Here is a 24,216-nt window from a genome sequence, read left to right as displayed (position 1 = left end):
TCTTTCTCTCCCTCCCTCCCTCCCTACTTCCCTCCAGCCTTGGGTGATGAGTGAACCTCTTAATTACGCCGTGCTTAATTACCGCTCTCCCCCCCCCCCCCCCCGTGCCTTGCACCTCCCCAGCGAGGCTCAAGACCGACGCCCGCCTCTGCCCCGCCCTCATTAGGGGGGTTCATTCTCCACATAAGAAACCTCATGACCAACGTGGAAAAACAGGTGTTCCCTGCAGAGCTCTGGTGGTGCAGAGAGGTTCTAGTGTTGATGTAGGGGCTCTGCTGGTAGTATAGAGGCTCTAGTGTTGATGTAGGGGCTCTGCTAGTTGTATAGAGGCTCTAGTGTTAATATAGAGACTCTGGTGTTGATATGGAGACTCTGGTGTTAATATAGAGACTCTGGTGTTAATATAGAGACTCTGGTGTTGATATAGTGGCTTTGATGTTAATATAAATACTGGTATCGATATAGAGGCCCTGGTGTTAATATAGAGGCTCTGGTGCTAATATAGAGGCTCTGGTGTTAATATAGAGGCTCTGGTGTTAATATAGAGGCCCTGGTGTTAATATAGAGGCTCTGGTGTTAATATAAAGGCCCTGGTGTTGATATAGAGGCTCTGGTGTTGATATAGAGGCTCTGGTGTTAATATAGAGGCCCTAGTGTTAATATAGAGGCCCTGGTGTTAATATAGAGGCTCTGGTGTTAATATAGAGCCAGTGGCGTTAGTATAGAGCCTGTGGTATTAGCATGAAGCGTCAGTCTGTCAGATGCTCTATAATAGCCTACATTATATATATATATATATATATATATATATATATATATATATATATATATATATATATATATATATATATATTATTCATACTTAATCGCCGTCTTCTGCGTTAGCGAGGTAGCGCTGGGAAACAGAATGGTCCAACACGGTACTGAAGCAGGCAGTGAGGGGTGGTATTCTGAGCGTCAGAAGACGCTCAGGTAACAAACCTGACCCTACTCCTCAGGTCACTACGGATGTGCAAGGTCATCAACCTCTGAGTAGTGGGGTCGCGTCAGGTATGGTATGTGAGCGTCCCCGTGACCCCCACATGGGGTTCCCATTCCCCTTCCTGCCTGCTTCGGCAACGCGTGAGATGTGATCCTGTTAACATGCACTGGCGTCTCGGTATGTTTTTCTCCATCTGTGACTTGATAGTGTTTGCTTCCGAAGATGTGATGAAATACACGAAAGCGCTTTAGCAGATTTTTTTTCCTTCGTGGTCCACAAGTTCATTATTTTGATACTATTCGCCATTTCCCGCGTTAGCGAGGTAGCGTTTAGAACAGAGGACTGAGCCATTGAGGGATTATCCTCACTTGCCCGCCCCCCTCCTCTGTTCCTTCTTTAGGAAAACTTAAAACGAGAGGGGAGGATTTCCAGCCCCCCTCCCTTACCTTTTAGTCGCCTTCTACGACACGCAGGGAATACGTGGGAAGTATTCTTTCTCCCCTATCCCCAGGGAAATATATATATATATATATATATATATATATATATATATATATATATATATATATATATAGAGTCACATAATACCCTCCAACAACCAGGATTCGAACTGGGACCTTTTGCGTGGTAGTCGGGAGCGATAACCGTTAGGCTACGATAGCCCCTAATAGCTGCTGGTAATTTGAGCCTAATGGGATTTGACCGGTGTAGACCCCCGTGGCTCATGGATGTGAGACAAAGGGTATTCGATTACTTGTAATCGAATGGTTATTTCCCTATTAGGGGCGATCATAGCCTTGCGGTTAGCGTTTCCGACTACCTCGCAAAAGCTCTTGGGTTCGAATCCTGGCTGTTGAAGGATATTATGTGTTCGATGAAATTATGCATTCATATGCAATATATATATATATATATATATATATATATATATATATATATATATATATATATATATATATATATTATACTTAATCGCCGTATCCCGTGTTAGCGAGGTAGCGCAAGAAAACAGACGAGGAATGGCCCAACCCACCCACATACACATGTATATACATAAACGCTCACACACGCACATATACATACATATACATATCAACGTGTACATACATACACATACTCAGACATATACATATATACACATGTTCCTATGAGTCCACGGGGAAAATGAAACACGTATACTTACTTGTACATATTCATACTTGCTGCCTTCATCCAATTCCGTCGCCACCCCGCCACACATGAAATAGCTCCCCGCCCTTCCAGCGAGGTAGCGCCAGGAAAAGACAAAAAAAGAAAAAAAAAAAAAAAGCCACATTCGTTCACACTCAGTCTCTAACTGTCATGTGTAATGCACCGAAACCACAGCTCCCTTTGCATATCCAGGCCCCACAAACCTTACCATGGTTTACCCCAAACGCTTCACATGCCCAAGTTCAATCCATTGACATCACATCGACCCCGGTATACCACACCGTTCCAATTCACTCTATTCCTTGCACGCCTTTCACCCTCCTGTATGTTCAGGTCTCGATCACTCAAAATCTTTTTCACTCCATCCTTCCAAGTCCAATTTTAGTCTCCCGCTTCTCCTCGTTCCCTCCACCTCTGACACATATATCCTCTTTGTCATGTGTCCAAAACATTTCAACACACCCTCTTCTTGCTATCTCAGCCACACTTTTTTTTTTTTTATTACCACCCCATCTCTCTTACCCTTTCATTACTTACTCGATCAAACCACCTCACACCATATATTATCCTCAAACATTTCATTTCCAACACATCCACCCTCCTCCGTACAAGACTATCCATAGCCCATGCCACGCAACCATATAACATTGTTAGAACCACTGTTCCTTCACACATACCCATTTTTGCTTTCCGAGATAACGTTCTCGCCTGCCACACATTCTTCAACGCTCTCAGAACCTTCGCCCCCTCCCCCACTCTGTGACTCACTTCCGCTTCCATGGTTCCATCCGCTGGTAAGTCCACTCCCAGATATCTAAAACACTTCACTTCCTCCAGTTTTTCTCCATTCAAACGTACCTCCCAATTAACTTGTCCATCAACCCTACTGAACCTAATAACCTTGCTCTTTTTCACATTTACTCTCAACCTTGTTTCACACACTTTACTAAACGCAGTCATCAACTTCTGCAGTTTCTCACCCGAATCAGAGATCACAGTTGAGCGCGTGATCAGCTAAATTCCTTTCTTCCCACACGGAAATGAAACACGATAAGATCCCAAGTGCACTTTCGTGTAATGATCACATCATCAGGGGGAAATACAAGAAAGAAATTTAACAGTCATTTGATAGACATCGAAGAAAGACGTAGATATGATATATGATATCCACACGCACACGTGTTTCTGGGTAAGAATATGAGAGAGAGAGAGAGAGAGAGAGAGAGAGAGAGAGAGAGAGAGAGAGAGAGAGAGAGAGAGAGTGTGTGTACGACGACGAGACTCCGTCAGATGGCAAGGCGTACCGCTTACCACTGGAAAACCACACGAGTTAGGAAGAACGAGTCATTTGACTCACGTGTTGTCAAGTGTTATGTATGAGATGGCGAGATCTTTATACTTGTGGACAGAATGCCGGCAGCGCCCTTGTGGGCGATGCAGAAGGAGGAACAAAGGGCGACATGTGCCTTAGGAGTGAAACTTGACAGCCACCGAAGCGCTGGACCACTGCTTGGCCGTCACTGAACCTCCCGAGGCTGGCGGGTAGCACAGGTTGAACCTCCTCAGTCGGTGGCTGACTGCTAGAAACGGTGTTCCAAAGTTCTTATGACAGAGAGACAGACTGTGAGAAAATGTGTGTGTGTGTGTGTGTGTGTGTTAAAAATGGCATCAGTCACGGACACAGCCCGGGTGCCACCGTCAAGGTCGAGCCTCGAAGCATGTGTCATGTGTCCCGTGACCCACTGGATACAGAGAATGAAGTGTCTAGCTCAGAAATGCATGCATGTAATCATGCCTCGCCAAGTCTGCATGTTGCTCGTGATGACTCAGTATTGCATTTGGGCCAAGTCTGTCGAAGGCGGAGGTTTATATATATATATATATATATATATATATATATATATATATATATATATATATATATATATATATCAAACGGATTGGTAACAACATGCGTATCCTAGGATGAAATGTTTGAAACATTAGATGGGGGAGGTGTACGAGCTGAAAATATACGAGAAAGATGCGTCGCGATAGGTTTAACGAGTCCATCGCTAGATTGAGTAAAACGAGTCCATCGTTGGATATGTGAAAAGTAGGGAAACCCTGACCCATTGTCGAGTGACTTAATAGCGGTAATGTAGGGCAGTAATGATGTGCTCTCAACCCAGATTAATATGTAGAGCAGTGGCGGGCCTCACTAGTGATGAGGGCACAGTGTAAACGCACACACACACACCCACCCCCGAACTGTAATGCTTTCACTGGTAAACGTCAGCTGAGGGGCAACGAGACTGCTAGGATCTGCTGCTATCCTTGAACTTCACAACTTTTTTTGTGTCTACTTTTGCCATTGGTGTTTGTTTCCCCCCGTGTGCGTGTGTGTGTCTTATTACCCACGAATACCATTACTTATTAAAGCATCGAGTTTCCATTCTTGGCAATGCAATACGTGCGAGATGAAAAAGGAAACTGGACATTAACATTCCGAGAATCGGATCGATGGCGCGGAGTCTTTCATCACTGCGTGCGATTTTGCATTGAATGAGGAGTTGTGTTTTTTTCCCCCCCTCCCCTTCCGTGGGAGTGTTAGGTAAGTTTATATGTGGTAGATGCCCCATGGTACAAAGTTGTGGTGCGGGGTGTGTGGGGAGTTGTACCCGGTGGGAGCCCGACGACCCACCGCCTCACCTGGGGATCAATACGCTCTACCGCCCCAACACCCTGACCCACCTGCCAGACGCACGACGAGGTCCCTTCCTTCTCAGACTCTACAACCTGCTCAATGACATTCCTACTCGTACATGCACAGTACGAGAACCATGAAGTATAAAGGCAAAGAGAGATACTAATTGCAGTCACTCGTACTGGAGGCAGTTGAGCGGGTGGTACGAACTTGATGTCTACTCGGCAGCATGTGTTGAAAATGTTCATCAGTGTGGCTGGAGGAAGGAGAAGAGGAGGTTCGGGTCGGCAAGGACCGCGGGGACGGGACAAGGACCCTGTTCTTGCACGTGTACTGACGCGTGCATTACTGCCAAACTGCGAGTGCTTAGCCCACCCTCGTGTGTCCTCGGGAATGACTGAAACGGCAGAAAGTATTAGAGGGAAGAGAGACGATATAGAGGCTGTGAACGGGGGAGTTGAGTGACCGTGCGGTGTGAGGTGTTCGCCCCAGCCCCGTTACAGGACAAAGACCGAATACTGTGTCCGCTAACCTGCCACGATTCTCTTCTAACTTATTATGTTATGTGTTGCGACGACCCAACCTGTGTGATCGAGAACCCCACGAACTGTCTGCTATAGCCAGTACATTGTATCCGAACACTGCCATTTTCAATGATCTCCTGTTAATGCTCAAGTCAAGAATGCGTAGGTCCTAGTATCACAAGCAAAACTTATTACATCACTGCCATTGTAATAACCTTCAGGGAAAACTGCCATCAATCATCAAGTGTTCATACAACAGTTTCTTTAAGCCAAAAAGATCTGTTGACGTGTGGAGTCCAAGCTTTTTATTTCGGGTAAGTTCACTGGGTACTTTTTTTGTGTGTCATGTGTGTTGTTGCTGTGACTGTGAAGTAGTAGTGCTTCATTTAATTTGCGTAAGAGATTCTGGTAGCTCGTATTTGACTGGCGTACGTGATATTTGAGGAGACGCTGGCGGTCCAGCCTGGCGAGTCTAATCGCTCGTCGGTACTGCCTCTGGACTCGTGGCAACGTCGCGTTTCATCTCGCACCGCATTTTGACTGATTGCATTTTCCCCAATTCCATTTTCACCCAATCATTCGTCCCTACGTAGAACAGAACATGGCATCGAGACCAGCCCTGAGAACTTGGTTTGGTCCCTTGGAGCCCCTTAGTTCACGACCAAGGCAAGAGGTTTCCATCAGACTCTCAGGTTTGGGGCGACGTGGCAACATGGTTGTGTCCATACACAAGCCCATCTTCTCCCATCGAATTTCGCTAACATTGAACCAAAGCTTGTTTAGATTATCTGATACGCCTGATAGTTGGTGGATGAATCCGGAAGATGATATGGGGCCACCTCACCCTCGCCCAGTCCAATGCTGGGCCAGGAAGGGAATTTTCCGGATTGGCATTTAAATGGCAAGATTCTGAGAGGGTAGAGATTGCTCATGTAACAAGCGACGCGCGTGGGGGTGTGGAAGACCTTTTTCCCATTACTTTTTTCCCATGCTTGTTGGGCTTTTATTTGTTACAGCAATGCAGGATTTTGCTTTATCCACGTCAAACTGTTCTTGAGAGTTGTATTTCACGGGGTGGAGGGTCGTAGGGCAATGTTGCGATGCTGCTTGCGGCGCGCGGAAATATCCTGTTGTATGTCTAACGGCCGTTTTCAGCGTTTCCCTAGAGGGTCGCGTAGGCCTATGGGCCGGCTCACTAAGGGCTTCACCCTCGTGCTGACGCCATCTCCACTGCCCTCTGTTTGGATCCTGTTGCTCGTCCTTGTGTAAGGTAATTTGCTGTAGTGTTTACATCAACACGGCAACTTTTCGTTGGGGAAGATAAATGCATTATTGCTGGCGTGTAAGATGGTTGTGTTGTTAACAGTCTTAAGATTTGAAAATTCTTAAAGAAAAGGCACCATTTCCAGGAATTGTAGAAGTCTAATTGTTTGAGGAAGCTTAATTATTCGAGTCATGGCTTCGGACAAGCTAAAGTAATCAACTGAATATGTAAATTTGATAGGGATAAGATAAAGCAGCATTTGATAACACGGAACTCTTATCGTTCTCGAAAGCCTTGAGGGTGGAATGGTAACGGAAATGGAAGTTACCGGAAAAATATTATCTGGGGAAGTGTCAGTCGTATCTCTTTTTCCACATTACCACATTGGTCAGTAAGACTACCCTGCTTGTGAGTCATATGAGTAAGTCTGAATGGGTGGACTTAGTGTTTCTAGTCGAAGCCGTGACGGTTGAACGATTTTGATGGCTTTATCATGAAAATTTTCTGATTTAATGTTTATGAATGCTTTCTTTAGCAGTTACCTATGCATGACGTGAATAAATATTGTTTTGGATCAATTTTATTGAAGTTAGATCTTTTATGAGAGAGAATGGCCGTTAGAAAGTGCACACTTTTCGCACATTGACATTAAAATGTCAAAAGTTTTAGTTATCCCGAATGCGCTTACGCATCAAAAGTTATCCGTCCACTTAAAGCTGCTCTGATTATTTGCCATAAGTGTATTTATCGTTGCACACTGCACAGTGAGCTTAATCTGTAAAACGAACGGTAAAATCACCTTGTTCTGTCATTTAGAATGTTATTATCCTCTTTTGAGCATTCTGCTTGCGACTGGTGTGAATGCCACAACAGGAGGGAAACACTTGTAGAGCCATGGGGTAATGTACTTGCCAAACATGTTTATTATGGAGGCGCTTCGTTGAATTGGTTTACGTTAATTAGCACTTATTTGTTCCTTGGTATAATGACATTGCTCAGTACCATGACTGGCGAACAGGATTTTCCCGGCAGTAAAAAGTGAAGCAAAACTACATCGTCTGAATTACCATATCTTATGTTTCTTGGCAATAAGGAACCTATGGATTTACGATTTATTTTGTATTTATTTATTAAGGGAGCAGTGATGTATTCCCTGTTTATTTTTCTCCAGTATGCTTTCTTTGTTGTTAGCAGTTGGAGGTAATTACAGACGGCTGCGCAGTGAACTAAAGCCACAGAGTCTGTCAAGTTCCCCTCCTTAGCCCAGGTTGCTTCTTTCCCCGACTCCCCACATTTGGTTTGCTGGCATACAGTCCACAAACGCTCTCTCTCTCTCTCTCTCTCTCTCTCTCTCTCTCTCTCTCTCTCTCTCTCTCTCTCTGTATATATATATAATGGTGCTACGAATCATTGTTATTGTGTGCTAGTAGTAGTAGTATTACCACAGGGTCACCAATCCAGGAGTTCCTCCTAAGGTGCACTACACCCAGTAGCAGGCACAGGGTGGACCCTTTTGAAGCGGAAGTTCTTTTTACGAGAATACACTCTCCTGTCAGCTGGCGATGATAGAGCCTTGTCTAAAGTGCTCGTGGTGTAACCTCAGGTATATATGTATATAATTCTAAGGGAAGGTCCCGGTGTTACTCGGACATCTTCCCAGCAGCTCATTGCACCTCCAAGGCTGCGTTACTTCCTGTAGCAGGAAAATTATGGACTCCTTTAGAGTGAGATGCTCTTTAGAAGCTCTTTAATATGACAACCGCTCCCACTTGCGCTGTGTATCCTGCTCCAGACGCAGTCTGTTAATACCATATATATATATATATATATATATATATATATATATATATATATATATATATATATATATATAAAATTAGCATTCCGCTTTGGCAGTGTCAGCTGTTCCCGCCACCGCCCTCCCAGGGTCAATGACACTTGGCTCGCCCTCAGAACGCACGCACGTACTCACACAAGAGTTGTACTCCCACCTCTTTTTCTCTGTCGCAACCTAGTGTGTCATCGTCTTAAATCTCCCGCTTTCCTTTAACATTAGGCAATGCTGTCCAGGACACTCCATGATATAGAACACTGCAGGTTGAACTTCGAGCGAAGGCGGAATGAGTTACGACAGTGTTGAAGTTAAAATGTACCCTTTCGTTTTGAGCATGACTCGTTGTTGGATAAGCGATGCCTTTTGTGGCAGAGCGATGGAATGAATCTTTTGTCAGGCAGATAAGAACGTCGGTAGTCCGATCACAGTATAAGCACCTAGACAGGGTAGTCGTGGACTGGTTAGGTGAGAGGGGCGGGCGGCCTTGAGACAAACCAGCGCCATAGTTTTGGTAACTTAAGTTCGTCCCCGCGGTCATCCGCCCCCGAGCAAGACTGGACCCGGGCTCAGTCATCGATCCTCACATCATTATAAGCACAGTCACATGGATGTTTCCCTGGTGTGGATTCGTAAAAATTATATGTAAAAAAGAGATGAATGCCCTTTTAGCCCCACCAGTTGCTCTGTTGTTTATATAAGTTTCAGAAGTGTGAGGTTGTGGAATGTTTTTTTGGGGGAGTTGATTGACGAGAGGTAGAGAGGGGAGGCCTATGGCTATTAAGTGCCAGCGTTAGCCCGGGATGATGTTTGTGATATTATTGTGTGGACAACGAGTGTTAAACACTTATGAAGTGAAGTAAGGCTTCGTAAAGAATTTAGTCGTGTGTGTGATTAATCTAAGTGTTACGAGGAAAGTTTTACCCTTGTTTCCGTTTTTTTATATTTTTCTTTATTGTACACACACACACACACACACACACACACACACACACACACACACACACACACACACACAGCCTGAGTCAGCAACCTATTTATCGACCAGTCCCGAGAGGAAGATGAAGACCTGGGTTGGGTGTGGGCTGACTGCTGTTCCCAAAATTCGAACCCTTGCAGACTCGACCTCGAGATGGCTAACACGGAGGCCAGGGTGTTTGTGATGTTGCAAAAAGTTAGCAGTATTCAGTTATGTCACATGGCTGACAAGGGATTTGTTGCATGGTTGGTTTCGGTGAACTTTTGCTAAATATTCTACGAGGATTTCATCTGTGATGTATGTATCCTGTCAAGATCTGTTCAGGTGAAGAATTTTCAAACGCTTTCTTTATCTATACAAACGTAAGATTGCCTTTTGTTTCGTCGTATGTAATGTTTTATTGAATGCGATTTTGGTAATCCACTGTAGAAAAAAAAATAAAAAGGTGTAACTCGAAATTTGTCGGTCGCTAACTGTATTTAATAAGACGATTGATTGATTCATGCCTTGTGAAGACCTCTGGGGGGGTCGTCTTCACCCCCAAGAGAGGCCCCCCGTCTCTGAATTTCCTGATATTAGTCAACAAACTGTGTCTTCCACAACGGAGGAAATGATGCAGCACGAACCCATGCATGTAGAAAGTCCACAGCACTTTCCTTGGGGTCCTATTTTTACGGGCAGACTCGGATAGTAGGTCAGTATGCTTTGCTATGGCCCATTTCAAATCGATAGGAATTAGGGGAATTCGCTTTCGGGTGACATATTTGTATGTGTTGTGTGCCGTTGTTCTCAAATTGTTTGTTTGGGGTTGGATATGAGTCGTGTTCACCCCCCTCCCGTAGTCCAGCTGTAGAAAATGGAGAGGAGGAGGGGGGTGGGTGGTGGTTAAGTTAATTGGTTGAACAAGCGTTGTTTGGGAGGCCCCCAGGGGACCGGTATGTTAATAGTGGGGTTTGTTCTGTTGGGGTAGTACAGTTAGCGGGAGGGGGGGGGGCTGTATTTTCTTGGGTTACCTTCCGACGTCGAGGAAGTGTGTTCTGGGTCCTTGGCTCTCGCTCTCCTAACCTTCGCCGTACGTCTCCCGTGTTGTGAGTATTTTAAGTTTGATTTGAGCGTGGGGGAAAAAAAAACGAACGGCGTCCAGAGGGCGAGTCGTCACCGGAGGAGGACAGAACTAGAGAGACTTCCTGGCCGTGAAAATCCTATTTAAAAGTCTGTGCTTGATTTACAGATTAAGTGATGCTTGAACAGAAACATGGTGGAAACGCTCCCCCCCGACAGCATTTAATCTAGTTTCACTTGCATGACGTGCATGTGTTCACATGAATTAAATTAGGAAGGGACGTGTTCCCAGTGTACTACATTAACAATTGAAATGCTATGAGTGTAGCGTGCATTGAAGCCTGGGAAGGTGGGGACAGGTAGGTAGGTTGGTTCTGGGTCCGGTAGTGAGGTACGTTTGAGGCAGGAACCAGGTGGAGGGGTGGGTGGTAGAGGACAGGTAGCTGGGGACGGATTTCCAGGGGGGTTGGGGGGGTGAAGCGGGTGGGTTTGGCAGACGGACCACTTACGCCACGCCTGCTTGCCCCTCCCCAACCCCCCCATCTCCCTTTAGCCTTCACTTTGCTCTTAAGTACGCGATATGTGATTTTTTTTCTTTTTTCTTTTTATTTTTTACACGGTCCTCTCAGAGTATTTATTGTAAGCCCTCTTTCGCTTGTTTTAATGCCGCGTTTGAAGTGTTGGGCTTCTGTATGCACGCAGTGCTTAACTTTTATGTTGATAATCGCCGAATTATATGCTTAGTAACGTGTATCCAACACTTACGTGTTGGGAGCCAGATATGAACATGATAAACTTAAATGGATTGTTATTCTGCAGCTCACGTATGATTCATTGTTGCTTTCTTCCATGCACGATATTCTGATTATTATTATTATTATTATTATTATTATTATTATTATTATTATTATTATTATTCATTCAGATGGCATGAGGTGAAACCCATTTTCTATAGACTGATAGAAACAATTACTCGTTTTACTCCCAAGGGAGAGTTAGTGTTAGGAAACACGAGCATAGAAGGAAATTAGCATGTAATAGGCGACACTATTGCAAACCCCCGTTGCTTCGTGACAGAGTGCACGACACGGAGCCGTCAGTTGGATGTGTTGTGGTTTACAGGTATAAAATTCTGTGGGGGCAGACCTGAGTTGGTTGAAAAATAATAGCGGAAATCACCAGGTTCTCAGGAACTTAACCACAGCTCGCAGCACCAGAAGTCAACTACCCCGCCAGCCATACATGCCTAAGAAGCATGCAAACTTCCTCCTCCTCCCCCTCCTTGTCAGAAAGATTGCTATAGAATTACATTGGATATTCATGTTTAGGTTGGAATGTTACGTTTAGCATAAAAGATATTATGGGCTGTCTTCGGTGGATTTACTTGTTACAAAAATTGCCGATTCTATTGTTAAGCCCTTTTTTTTTCTTTCTTTTTCAAAGAGATCCACTACTTGTAAGAACCAGAACTGGTTATTGGTTCTCGAGGAACATGTAGTTATGTATTATACTGTGTATAGGATCATAGCAACAAGAACTTTGAAGACGAAAATTATGAGAGAAGATATCTTATGTATGTATTCTTATATTCTTGGTGTTCATTTCTAAACTTGCCATGCTTTGATGTTTTTGCCATGTCCATGTGATGATCGCTCGTTGTCATAGTTTATAGTCGACTGGTTAGCTAGATGTAAAGGAATCCAACTTCTAGTTCATAGTCGACTGGTTAGCTAGATGTACAGGAATCCAACTTCTAGCTCATAGTCGACTGGTTAGCTGGATGTAAAGGAATCCAACTTCTAGTTCATAGTCGACTGGTTAGCTAGATGTAAAGGAATCCAACTTCTAGTTCATAGTCGACTGGTTAGCTAGATGTTAAAGGAATCCAACTTCTAGTTCATAGTCGACTGGTTAGCTAGATGTAAAGGAATCCAACTTCTAGTTCATAGTCGACTGGTTAGCTAGATGTAAAGGAATCCAACTTCTAGTTCATAGTCGACTGGTTAGCTAGATGTACAGGAATCCAACTTCTAGCTCACAGTCGACTGGTTAGCTGGATGTAAAGGAATCCAACTTCTAGTTCATAGTCGACTGGTTAGCTAGATGTAAAGGAATCCAACTTCTAGTTCATAGTCGACTGGTTAGCTAGATGTAAAGGTATCCAACTTCTAGTTCATAGTCGACTGCTTAGCTAGATGTTAAAGGAATCCAACTTTGAGTATCAAGCAGCTTTTTCTCGGCAGTGTGACGCCTACCTTTGACAAATGAAAATCAGTTATTAGCTGCGTCGTAATGCCAATGAGGAAATTAGATTAAAGAAATCGCGTCTGGGCTTTACGTAATGTCTAGCAATATCATTTGCTTAAGAGGTCGGATGGAAAAAAAAAGAAACGATTGAACGAGAACGTTGTACCTGTATGGAAAACTGACTCGAGAAGACAGGAAATTTTTGTATTACGAGAAAGTTCTTTAAATACGTTGTGATGTAAACTGGGTTTGCTCTCTCTCTCTCTCTCTCTCTCTCTCTCTCTCTCTCTCTCTCTCTCTCTCTCTCTCTATCCTCCATGTTTTCTGTCCTTGGCCAGATAACTTGTTGATATCAATTGATTTATTGTAACGGATTTTATTGCTAGTAAAATGTTTGAAGTTATTGAATCAGCCATATTTCTTTTTAGCTCTTATTTGCGTGTACATTCCTCAACCTCCATGCCAATTCAGTATTGATTTGTTTGTGTATGACTTGAATGGCATGTGTGAAGTATGAAAAGATTTATGTTTTTGAGTCGAATGTTTTGTAAACGGTTATCGGACCTTGTACACTACGGAGAATATTTTGGCCCCCGAAAATGAAATTATACATAGTACATTAATTTGTGACTTGAAAATGTATGAATTTCTATGATGACAAGTGTAGAACTAGACGGGGTCATCAGTAGGATTAACATTTGACTCTGCTGGTAACACGCTGGAGGCGATCAGAAGATCATGTCAAGTTCTCCTCTTCCCTCCAAGTCTTCCAGTTTATGGCTCGTGTGCCGGGAAGTTGCTAGTCCCCCAACCCGGGGAAAACTCGTTACGCTACTGTCACCCTCCCTACCACCCCAAGCCCCAGCCGGGCCGGGCCGCCCGCTCCTCACCCTCACCCCCCATCCCCCTCTGCATACCTCCTCCTTTCCTTCCTCTCCACATAACCTTCTCACTCCAGATGCCTTACTCACACACACACACACACAGCTTCCATTCACTATTCTCCGACTCTTGCATCCCTCCCCATTCATGAAAGTCGTTACGTAACTTTTTATGAAGCAGTAGTTTGGCTTCAGCTTCAAGTAATTAGAAACGTAAACATTCGTAACAGAAGACATTAAGTCAGATGCAGGCATTACCTTATTTTTCTGCAGTTCATCAATTAGTTGGTTCTCCTATGCTTCTGGTTTCCTGTGTTTTCCAGTGAAAGTCAGAAAAGTCCTCGTAGAGCGTATAGTACTGAGAAATCCATGCGTCATTGCATGATTCCCATATCTGAATTTCAAAAGATAAATTGCGTGACATACATTTTCCCTTCACATGTAAATAAACAAGGCAAGCGTTGTGAGGAGAAATTTTTATGACTGAGCGAGGCTTGGGTGGACGCAATGTCCGTTGAACATGGTTAGCCTCTGCATTCAGACGAAAATTTATGTGCATTTCTTTAGGAAATGTTTCTGATGAATGAAGGTGCTGTGACTGTCTAGACTGGTTTGGAGGGTGAGGACATCAGTAATTTATTGGTGGATGGAAAGCAGACGATGTACCCAGTGTGTGTGTTTTGAGGGCGGGTGGTGGTGTGTAGGGAAAAGACGCAATCCTGTGACATGTTTAACAAGGATAATGAGTTTTCGAACTAACTACATTTTCGTCGTAAATATATGCTTGAAGTCTCTATCTTCCCAGAACAGTGTTATCGATGACACCTTCGTCATTCTCTAAACATTGAAATTATGTTTATTGTATTTTGTCAAAGTTAGCGAATATTGTTAAGAAATCTAAGTTCAGTAGCCACATCCCCTTTTACAGACACGGCATGTCGATCCTCCTCCTCCTCCGATTTGATCAGTAGTTTTGTTGTTACATTTTTTTTTTTTTTTTGTTTAGATCAGCCCATATGTGTATGTCTTGTCACAAACGTGAGAGTGAATTGTGTTTGTTCACGATTTGCTCTGGTATTCTCTTTGTCTGGTAATGTGTTTGGCTATCGTGATGGAACCTTTTGGTCTGAGTTGTGTGTGGAGAGGAATATAATGCCGAAGTAGCCACCAGACGGCGTTGTCATGGGACGGACGTTCTCTCGAAGCTCATGTGTCACAGGTGGGGTGCGTCCTGTGGTAGGTGGGGGAGAAGTGATGTGGTTGTGGGGTACCTTAGTGCATGAGTAACACAGGCGACCTAGAACACCCAGGCTGATAAAAAAAAAAAAAAAAAGTATCGGTTCTCGTCAACAACACGGTGTAGTTGTTTTCTGTTTAAGGTTCTGTGACATGAAATGTGTAGTGGGAAGTTCTGGTATTTCACTCTTCGTACGTAGTGACTTTACAACGTAAAACGCAACATGTGTTCAGAATGCTTAATGCTCATGTCCCCTCTCGAAAAGGAAAAAAAAAAAGAAAAACAAAACCTGTTCCTAAGTAGACATTTAAATCCGGTTGTAACTTTTGTGTGTGGGGGCACACACTCGTGAATTAAGCAACTCTGGCAACTACACAACACGCACCCCTGTATTGTTTCCTCGTGGCTGCAGTTCGCGGATTTATCCTTGGCCCAAAATACTACAGTACCAATTAATGGTAACCTACATATTTTATTACAGACTGACCAGCGTATCTTTGTTAAACTGTGTGGGAACTTATCTGGTGACGCAGTGTACTACGTGTTTAAATCGCCCAAAGCAGTTGTTGGTAGCGGTATATTTTTATTATCGTTATTATTATTATTGTTGTTATTGGGAAATGAGGAGATGGGACTGACCATTGATTCCAGATATTTGTGGTGACGTAACCGAGCTGTAAGGACGAATGAGAGTGGTAGACAGAAGTGAGAATCTGGGACAGTGACGCAGGATGTTCTCGTACGCGACGCCTGACGGTGGTTCCAGGTCTCGCCACCGCGTCAAATATTAAGTTACTATTATTCGTCTGGCATGTTTAAAGGCGGCTGTTCACCGGGGATGGAGAACCCGAATGCCATGGTGTTGCGTTCAAGGGGTATCCTGATATGTGATTGGTAAGCGTGCGATGAAAATATATATATATGTTAAAGGGCGGGTAGACGGCGGGCAGACAGCTTGGCAAGAGGAAGCCAAGCTCGTCCTTGTCCCAAGTTTCGCAGCCATCGCTACTTGTGCCCCACCACACACCACCACCGCCACCAACACACACACACCACCAACACGCACGCTCTTGTCTAGTCACCATTACCCTCTCTACATGTGGGCTGGTGTCTGGGTTAAAGCCGTTTAAGTTTACTTAATGTGTAAACTTTATTATGGTGTGGGGGTATAAATGGATTCGTTATATTTGACAGTGTATCAGCCCTTATGCATGTTCTCTTACGATAGCCGAATGAGCTTGTTTGTAGTTAGAAGGTGCACTTTCCGCGTCTGAAACTTTATCTGCCAATTTTGGTGTTGAAAAGGGGAGAATAATGAGATTTGTTCTTTTTTAACCCTGCAACAATTTATTTTACAACGAACAACATCGGGATGGCGCAAATGATCCTATTTGTGTTAATTTGTAGTGTTCTCATGCCAGGAGAAAGTTACAGTTGTTTGAGACATCAGAGTCTGTGGTTTCAGAAGTGGTAGAGGATGTGTGGATCAGGTGTTTGCTTTAAAGAATGTATGTGAGAAATACTTAGAAAAGCAAATGGATTTGTATGTAGCATTTATGGATCTGGAGAAGGCATATGGTAGAGTTGATAGAGATGCTCTGTGGAAGGTATTAAGAATATATGGTGTGGGAGGCAAGTTGTTAGAAGCAGTGAAAAGTTTTTATCGAGGATGTAAGGCATGTGTACGTGTAGGAAGAGAGGAAAGTGATTGGTTCTCAGTGAATGTAGGTTTGCGGCAGGGGTGTGTGATGTCTCCATGGTTGTTTAATTTGTTTATGGATGGGGTTGTTAGGGAGGTGAATGCAAGAGTTTTGGAAAGAGGGGCAAGTATGAAGTCTGTGGGGATGAGAGAGCTTGGGAAGTGAGTCAGTTGTTGTTCGCTGATGATACAGCGCTGGTGGCTGATTCATGTGAGAAACTGCAGAAGCTGGTGACTGAGTTTGGTAAAGTGTGTGAAAGAAGAAAGTTAAGAGTAAATGTGAATAAGAGCAAGATTATTAGGTACAGTAGGGTTGAGGGTTAAGTCAATTGGGAGGTGAGTTTGAATGGAGAAAAACTGGAGGAAGTGAAGTGTTTTAGATATCTGGGAGTGGATGTGGCAGCGGATGGAACCATGGAAGCGGAAGTGGATCATAGGGTGGGGGAGGGGGCGAAAATTCTGGGAGCCTTGAAGAATGTGTGGAAGTCGAGAACATTATCTCGGAAAGCAAAAATGGGTATGTTTGAAGGAATAGTGGTTCCAACAATGTTGTATGGTTGCGAGGCGTGGGCTATGGATAGAGTTGTGCGCCGGAGGATGGATGTACTGGAAATGAGATGTTTGAGGACAATGTGTGATGTGAGGTGGTTTGATCGAGTAAGTAACGTAAGGGTAAGAGAGATGTGTGGAAATAAAAAGAGCGTGGTTGAGAGAGCAGAAGAGGGTGTTTTAAAATGGTTCGGGCACATGGAGAGAATGAGTGAGGAAAGATTGACCAAGAGAATATATGTGTCGGAGGTGGAGGGAACGAGGAGAAGAGGGAGACCAAATTGGAGGTGGAAAGATGGAGTGAAAAAGATTTTGTGTGATCGGGGCCTGAACATGCAGGAGGGTGAAAGGAGGGCAAGGAATAGAGTGAATTGGAGCGATGTGGTATACCGGGGTTGACGTGCTGTCAGTGGATTGAATCAAGGCATGTGAAGCGTCTGGGGTAAACCATGGAAAGCTGTGTAGGTATGTATATTTGCGTGTGTGGACATGTATATACATGTGTATGGGAGTGGGTTGGGCCATTTCTTTCGTCTGTTTCCTTGCGCTACCTCGCAAACGCGGGAGACAGCGACAAAGCAAAAAAAAAAAAAAAAAATATATATATATATATATATATATATATATATATATATATATATATATATATATATATATATATATATAATGTGTGTGTGTGTGTGTGTGTGTGTGTATGTGTGTGTGTGCATCAACCAAGTAATGTACGTTTGCATGATATCTGATGTAATCTATTTACCATGGTGTTTGGTTGCTTGGCTTCCACGCAGATGGCCCGGGGTTCGATTCTCGGGGCAGAGGGGTAGTTTATATTGTGTGTGTAAACATGCGATTGTGACAATCGCATGATTGCCAAATGGCGTCCTAGCTACGTCTCTTCGTTCTATATCTCGTGACGTATATTTCTCTCTTGTGTCTCCCCTGATGTGATTATTACACGAAAGTGCACTGAGGAACTTATCGTGTTTCATTTTCCCCATGGACTCATAGGAATATATATATATATATATATATATATATATATATATATATATATATATATATATATATATACACATATATATAAAGGTCCTATCTTTCTTCAGAGAAGGTTCAGGCCAAACACTTCATGAATTGAGTGTGGTATATTATATAGTCGTATATCTAATTATAATGAAATCTAAGATTTTTTTCCCCCCGACTGTGTTGATATTCTAATAAATCTGTCGTTTCGTTTTCTTGTATACCCCGCCAGTCATCGACTCTTCCTGTTAAACGAAGATTTCTCTTTTATGAGAAACGGAAATTATATTCAGGAGGTATTCACCGTGACTCGAACGTACACGTACATTCCGTGGGTGTATTCGTGTCTCCCCGTCCATCACATCCTTATTGTCCCATGTGACTCAAGCGTGTGCACGTAGGGGTCCTTCTGTGGCTGAAGGACATTGGCTTTCACTGGTTACTCATCCACCCCCCCCACCCCGGAAGTTGAGAGTCGGAGCAGAATTATTGGTGTCATTTTATGTACTGAGAATTATAGCTTTTTTATTATTATTTGGTGCTAAAGATATAACCAATGACTAATGTATACCGTATGTATTATATATATATATATATATATATATATATATATATATATATATATATATATATATATATATATATTCATACTGTTCGCCATTTCCCGCATTAGCGAGGTAGCGTTAAGAACAGAGGACTGAGCCTTTGAGGGAATATCCTCACTTGGCCCCCTTCTCTGTTCCTTCTTTTGGAAAATTAAAAACGAGAGAGGAGGATTTCCAGCCCCCTGCTCCCTCCCCTTATAGCCGCCTTCTACGACATGCAGGGAATACGTGAGAAGTATTCTTTCTCCCCTATCCCCAGGGATATATATTTATGTATGGATGTATTGGAAATGAGATGTTTGGGGACAATATGTGGTGTGAGGTGGTTTGATCGAGTAAGTAATGAAAGGGTAAGAGAGATGTGTGGTAATAAAAAGAGTATAGTTGAGAGCAAAAGAGAGTGTTTTGAAATGGTTTGGTCACATGGAGAGAATGAGTGAGGAAAGATTGACAAAGAGGATGTTAGTGTCAAAGGTAAAGGGAACGAGAAGTGGGAGACCAAATTGGAGGTGGAAAAATGGAGTGAAAGAGATTTTGAGACATCGGGGCCTGAACATGCAGGAGGGTGAAAGGCGTGCAAGGAATAGAGTGAATTGGAACGATGTGGTATACTGGGGTCGATGTACTGTCAACGGATTGAACTAGGGCATGTGAGGCGTCTGGGGTAAACCACGGAAAGTTTTGTGGGGCCTGGATGTGGAAAAGAGCTGTGGTTTCGGTACATTATACATGACAGCTAGAGACTGAGTGTGAACGAATGTGGCCTTTGTTGTCTTTTCCTAGGGCTACCTCGCGCGCATGCGGGGGGATGGGGGGGTTGTCACTTCATGTGGCGGGGTGGCGACGAGAGTGAACAAACGCAACAAGTATGAATTATGTACCTGTGTATATATATATGTATATGTCTGGTATATATATGTATATGTGCGTGTGTGGACGTGTATGAATATACGTGTATGTGGGTGGGTTAGGCCATTCTTTCGTCTGTTTCCTTGCGCTACCTCGCTGACGCGGGAGACCAACAAAGTATAATAAACATATATATCGCGTACCTTCCACAAAGCTGATGCCCGTCATTCTTAAACTGGTCAGCTGATCCTAACTACATTTCTAGCATTCCTTATTACCGGTGTACCGTTACGGTGTGTCAGGTGCACTGCTTCCGTTCAGCCCGTTGGACGTGGTGAAAGTGGCTGGACTGTAAAGTACCAATTAAGCTGTTGTGTTTCATTGTGGTTGTAGACTCTGGGTTATCCGTCCATACCACCCTCCGTATTGCAGGTTTGGGGTTTAAGTTTGTCGTTTATCTATTAAGGAAGGGTACTGGAACCCTCTATCTAGTAGACGTTTAATTATGTACATTGTTTACATGATTGTAGTTGCAGTTTGGGTTTGAGATCGCGTGACGCCGCAGCTGTAGATGGACGCTCTCAGGATTCTTCGTGTGAGAGGAATGTTGGATATGTGAGAGGGAGGGAGGAGGAGGAGGGGATGATGATGATGATGATGACTCAGTTGACCTTATATCTTGGCTTCATGTTCGACCGAATTCCAAGAGTCTGAGTGCTGTCCGCTGGCCAGAGCAAGTTGTTTCCGTTCATGCTTGCCACACCATTTTTCCAGATTTCCCCTCCCTTCTCTTCCGTGGTTACATGTGTTGTTGTTTCCCAAATATTTGTTCACACACTGTCTTTACCGTCTGCTTCTGGTTTTCTTGTGATTGAAATTTCAGGCATATATATATATATATATATATATATATATATATATATATATATATATATATATATATATATATATATATATATATAATATGCCATTTGTTTCACTTACGGGTAAATGAAGTGTAAAAATGATGAATAAAGTTCAATGTATCCGCGGCCGTTTTCTGTTCGTGCACAATTCCCAGATTTGATGATAAGTGTAGAGTCATTTTGCATTGAGGGCCGTGCAGCTATGTTTAGTAGATCAGCAACTGAACCCTGGGAAATATGGCTGTAAACAAGCACGGTGGCATTCACTCAAGTGCATTTGCATGTGGCAGCAACATTGTGTACCTGGCCAGCACAGGATATCCTGTGTGGTGGTGGTGATGCCACCTGTTGACTGTTAGCTCGAGCCCCCAGTCGTCAAAACTCTCCCAGATTTATATTCCACTAATTTTCTCGGTGCGGGGAGTCTAGAACACTGCTGTATGCCACCACTTTGTGTTGTGACGTATATACTTTTCCTTACCTCATCTTCAGGGAAACCGAGTGAAGTATTTTTTTAACGGTTTGAAATGAGAATTTGTGAGTGAAGTTATGCTTAATATAGATTCTGTGAGATGACCGGTTAATTTGTGAGTGAGTTTCTGCCTGATCATGGATTCTGTGAGATGACCAGTTAAAGGTTCATATACTTTATTCGTGTGTACCGGTGTGTTGATTTTGGAGTTTCAGTGTTCTCGAGTGTTTTGAGTAAATTGTACATGTAATCGCGCGTTACTAATGAAACGTGTACTTATTACATTTGTATATTAAGTACATAGTGTTTAAGTATCAAGTAAAGATGGTAGATAATTGCACTCCATCTACTTAGTAGATGAGAGGTTACCATGGGGGAAATCTTAAGACCTTTGATTGATAATTGTCTATTCACTCAGATCATGATGAAGGTTTATTATTGTCATTGATATATCGCATGTTTAGCCCATCTGACCTCGTATGGAGCAATTTGGAAATATAGCGTATATCGCAGGAACTGAGTATATGCGCCCTTCACATCTAAACTGTACGTATGGCTTCGTCACTCGATAGTAACGAACATTAATTAATGTAACTGATATGCATTCGCTTAGGCTCTTGAGAGTAGTGTCCACCTTGGCGAGCGGCCCCTTTCTAGGAAGGGAGACACCCCAGTAGGAAATGATGCATGGGTGTGCTGGTAGTATTGGGTGTTGTAACGCCACCGGAACCACCTTGTGGGTGAATCAGCCGGGCCCCCGCTACAAGCCAGCCTCTCTCTCTCTCTCTATACGCAGCGCCACCCACATTATCTCCCTACCTCCCGTGGGCCGCCTCAGTGTCCATACGCCTCTCCTGGGCCAGCAGACTCCTCCCTCAGTCTGTCGGTTCCGCAGCAAACCCTGAGGTATTCGGTATTTAAGGTTGGTGTCATTTTTTATCTTTCTTTCTTTCTGAGTTTGGTAAGTGATTTTTCTTAACAGTTCCGTGTGAGTTTCACCTTCCTGCAGTGTTTTTTTTTTTTCCCCTAAAGGATGATATACTAAGGCTTAGCTAAATATTCGAAGGCCTTTTTTTTTTTTTTTTACCTAGATGTAAATGTGTATGCACTGCACTTTACATGACTTAGCTGGTCGTCCACGCAACCCTTTGTTTTTTTCTCTCGTCCAATTTCTCTCTCTCTCTCTCTCTCTCTCTCTCTCTCTCTCTCTCTCTCTCTCTCTCTCTCTCTCTCTCTCTCTCTCTCTCTCTCTCTCTCAACCCCTGGTCGCTTGCTTTGAGAGAGCAAGAAAGAATTGTTGTATCGTCCTTCCACGTCAGGAGTAATGTAGACGTGGTGAGTTCTGTGGTTAGTCTGTCCTTGCGATTGGCTTTATAGCCAAAAGTGAAGCGATGCCTGGTGATGGGATGCATGACCTGTTCCATGTTCATTCTACCTTGTGATTTCCCTATACAAATTTCCTGCAGGCATGTTAACCCTGCAAATTATGTTTTTTTTTTTTCCGCATTCGTTATCCGTCCTGCTTGTTGCCGTAGGGAATGGAGGTTGGCAGGGGGAGGAGCCCTTACTTTTTGCTATTCTTTTGCTTTTATTTTTTTGGGGGGAGAATGCATTTTTGTTAGTAGTGTGTAGGCCGGACGTTTGGACCTTGGGTATATATATATATATATATATATATATATATATATATATATATATATATATATATATATCTCTTTCATACTATTCGCCATTTCCCGCATTAGCGAGGTAGCGTTAAGAACAGAGGACTGGGCCTTTGAGGGATTATCCTCACTTGGCCCCCTTCTCTGTTCCTTCTTTTGGAAAAAAAAAAAAAAAAAAAAAAAAAAAAAAAAAATGAGAGGGGAGGATTTCCAGCCACCCGCTCCCTTAAATATATATATATATATATATATATATATATATATATATATATATAAAACTCTCTCTCTCTCTCTCTCTCTCTCTCTTCTTGTATATGTGTTATGACCACACAATCTCTTCTTTTTTTTCTTCTGTATCGACCACTTCTTTCTTTCCACACTCCTCCCCATCATCATCTGTTGTGGTACCCGTACATGTCGAGAAATTCATCGAATTGGCTGTATTGATAAGAGGCATCCATTCAGTTCTTCTGCCTTCATCCTTATCAGTGATCTTTATATTGTTGTGGCAGGCTGTGAAGCACAGGATTTTATTATTATTTTTTTTTTTTTTTTTTAGAAGGGAGAGATCCAGCTTGGCAGATAATTGTTCCCCAGGTTACTTCATGTGAAGTTATACAATGCAAGACTTTTATTAGAGAATTTGGTGTCCTTGAATTGTTCATGGACGAAATATTTTACATACCAACATTATATTGTAATTGAAATTATAGTTTCATATTACTTCCTTTGGTGTATTCCTGATATTGTATCTATGTCTTACTGATTTTTTAAGTGAAGTTGCGTGTATTTTATCATGCTGTGGTTTTCTTAGGATGCCTGTTATTAGGATAGATGAATAGGCCTTGTGTATATTTACTACTTATTTGTGTGGAGCTTAATCCAGTTTGCTTGTGAAAGTAAACTAAACGAGTTATATATATATATATATATATATATATATATATATATATATATATATATATATATATATACACATACACACACACACACACACTTCATATGTGGTACCCATCGCTAAGTTGAAATTCTATTATTTCAGGGCTATCAAGGCGTTTCAGCAAGTATTGTACATCGAGCCTGGGTTTAGCAGAGCCAATGAAGTTCACCTGCGCCTGGGGTTGATGTTCAAAGTCCAAAGTGACTATGAATCCTCACTGAAACACTTCCAATCAGCACTAATTGATGCTGGTCCTGCATCTTTTTCCAAGCTTGAAAGTAAGTGCACGAGAAAGATCCTGTCAGCTATCATATCTTGTTTTTCGCATTGATAGGGAATATATATATATATATATATATATATATATATATATATATATATATATATATATATATATATATATATACACACATACACACACAAAATGTGTCACAGCCTTGTATAGTTTATGTCAATAAGTGCATGGTGTCTGTTTTGAATTGTTGTAAGTGTTTTTTGTTGGAAACTTTTATGTTTTGCACTTTGAACTAAGTTTTGGGCTTGATTTTGTAATTTTTCTTAATTTTTCATTGGCTTGATGTTTTGTGAAAATAACCAACCAAGCTGTAACTGTGTATATTTGGGACATA

At 42.7% G+C, this 24,216-nt stretch overlaps 1 protein-coding gene across 6 annotated transcripts in view; it reads left to right on the top strand.

Moving 5' to 3' along the window:
* Positions 1-24,216, top strand: part of Utx (Utx histone demethylase) — a 563,056-nt gene that overhangs the window by 506,598 nt on the left and 32,242 nt on the right. For 3 of the 6 annotated variants that reach the window (XM_071680551.1, XM_071680560.1, XM_071680542.1), the window contains one exon: positions 23,690-23,865. In XM_071680551.1, coding sequence (XP_071536652.1) covers positions 23,690-23,865 — 176 coding nt within the window. Of the gene's footprint in view, positions 1-5,047; positions 5,698-6,555; positions 6,654-23,689; positions 23,866-24,216 lie in introns of those variants that run through there. The other 3 variants (XM_071680585.1, XM_071680566.1, XM_071680576.1) reach the window with 3 other exon arrangements.

This window comes from Panulirus ornatus, chromosome 2, assembly GCF_036320965.1.
Source record: "Panulirus ornatus isolate Po-2019 chromosome 2, ASM3632096v1, whole genome shotgun sequence".
Taxonomy (NCBI): domain Eukaryota; kingdom Metazoa; phylum Arthropoda; class Malacostraca; order Decapoda; family Palinuridae; genus Panulirus; species Panulirus ornatus.
Note: the sequence above shows the minus strand (reverse complement) of the source record. Positions and strands in the feature narration are given on the sequence as shown.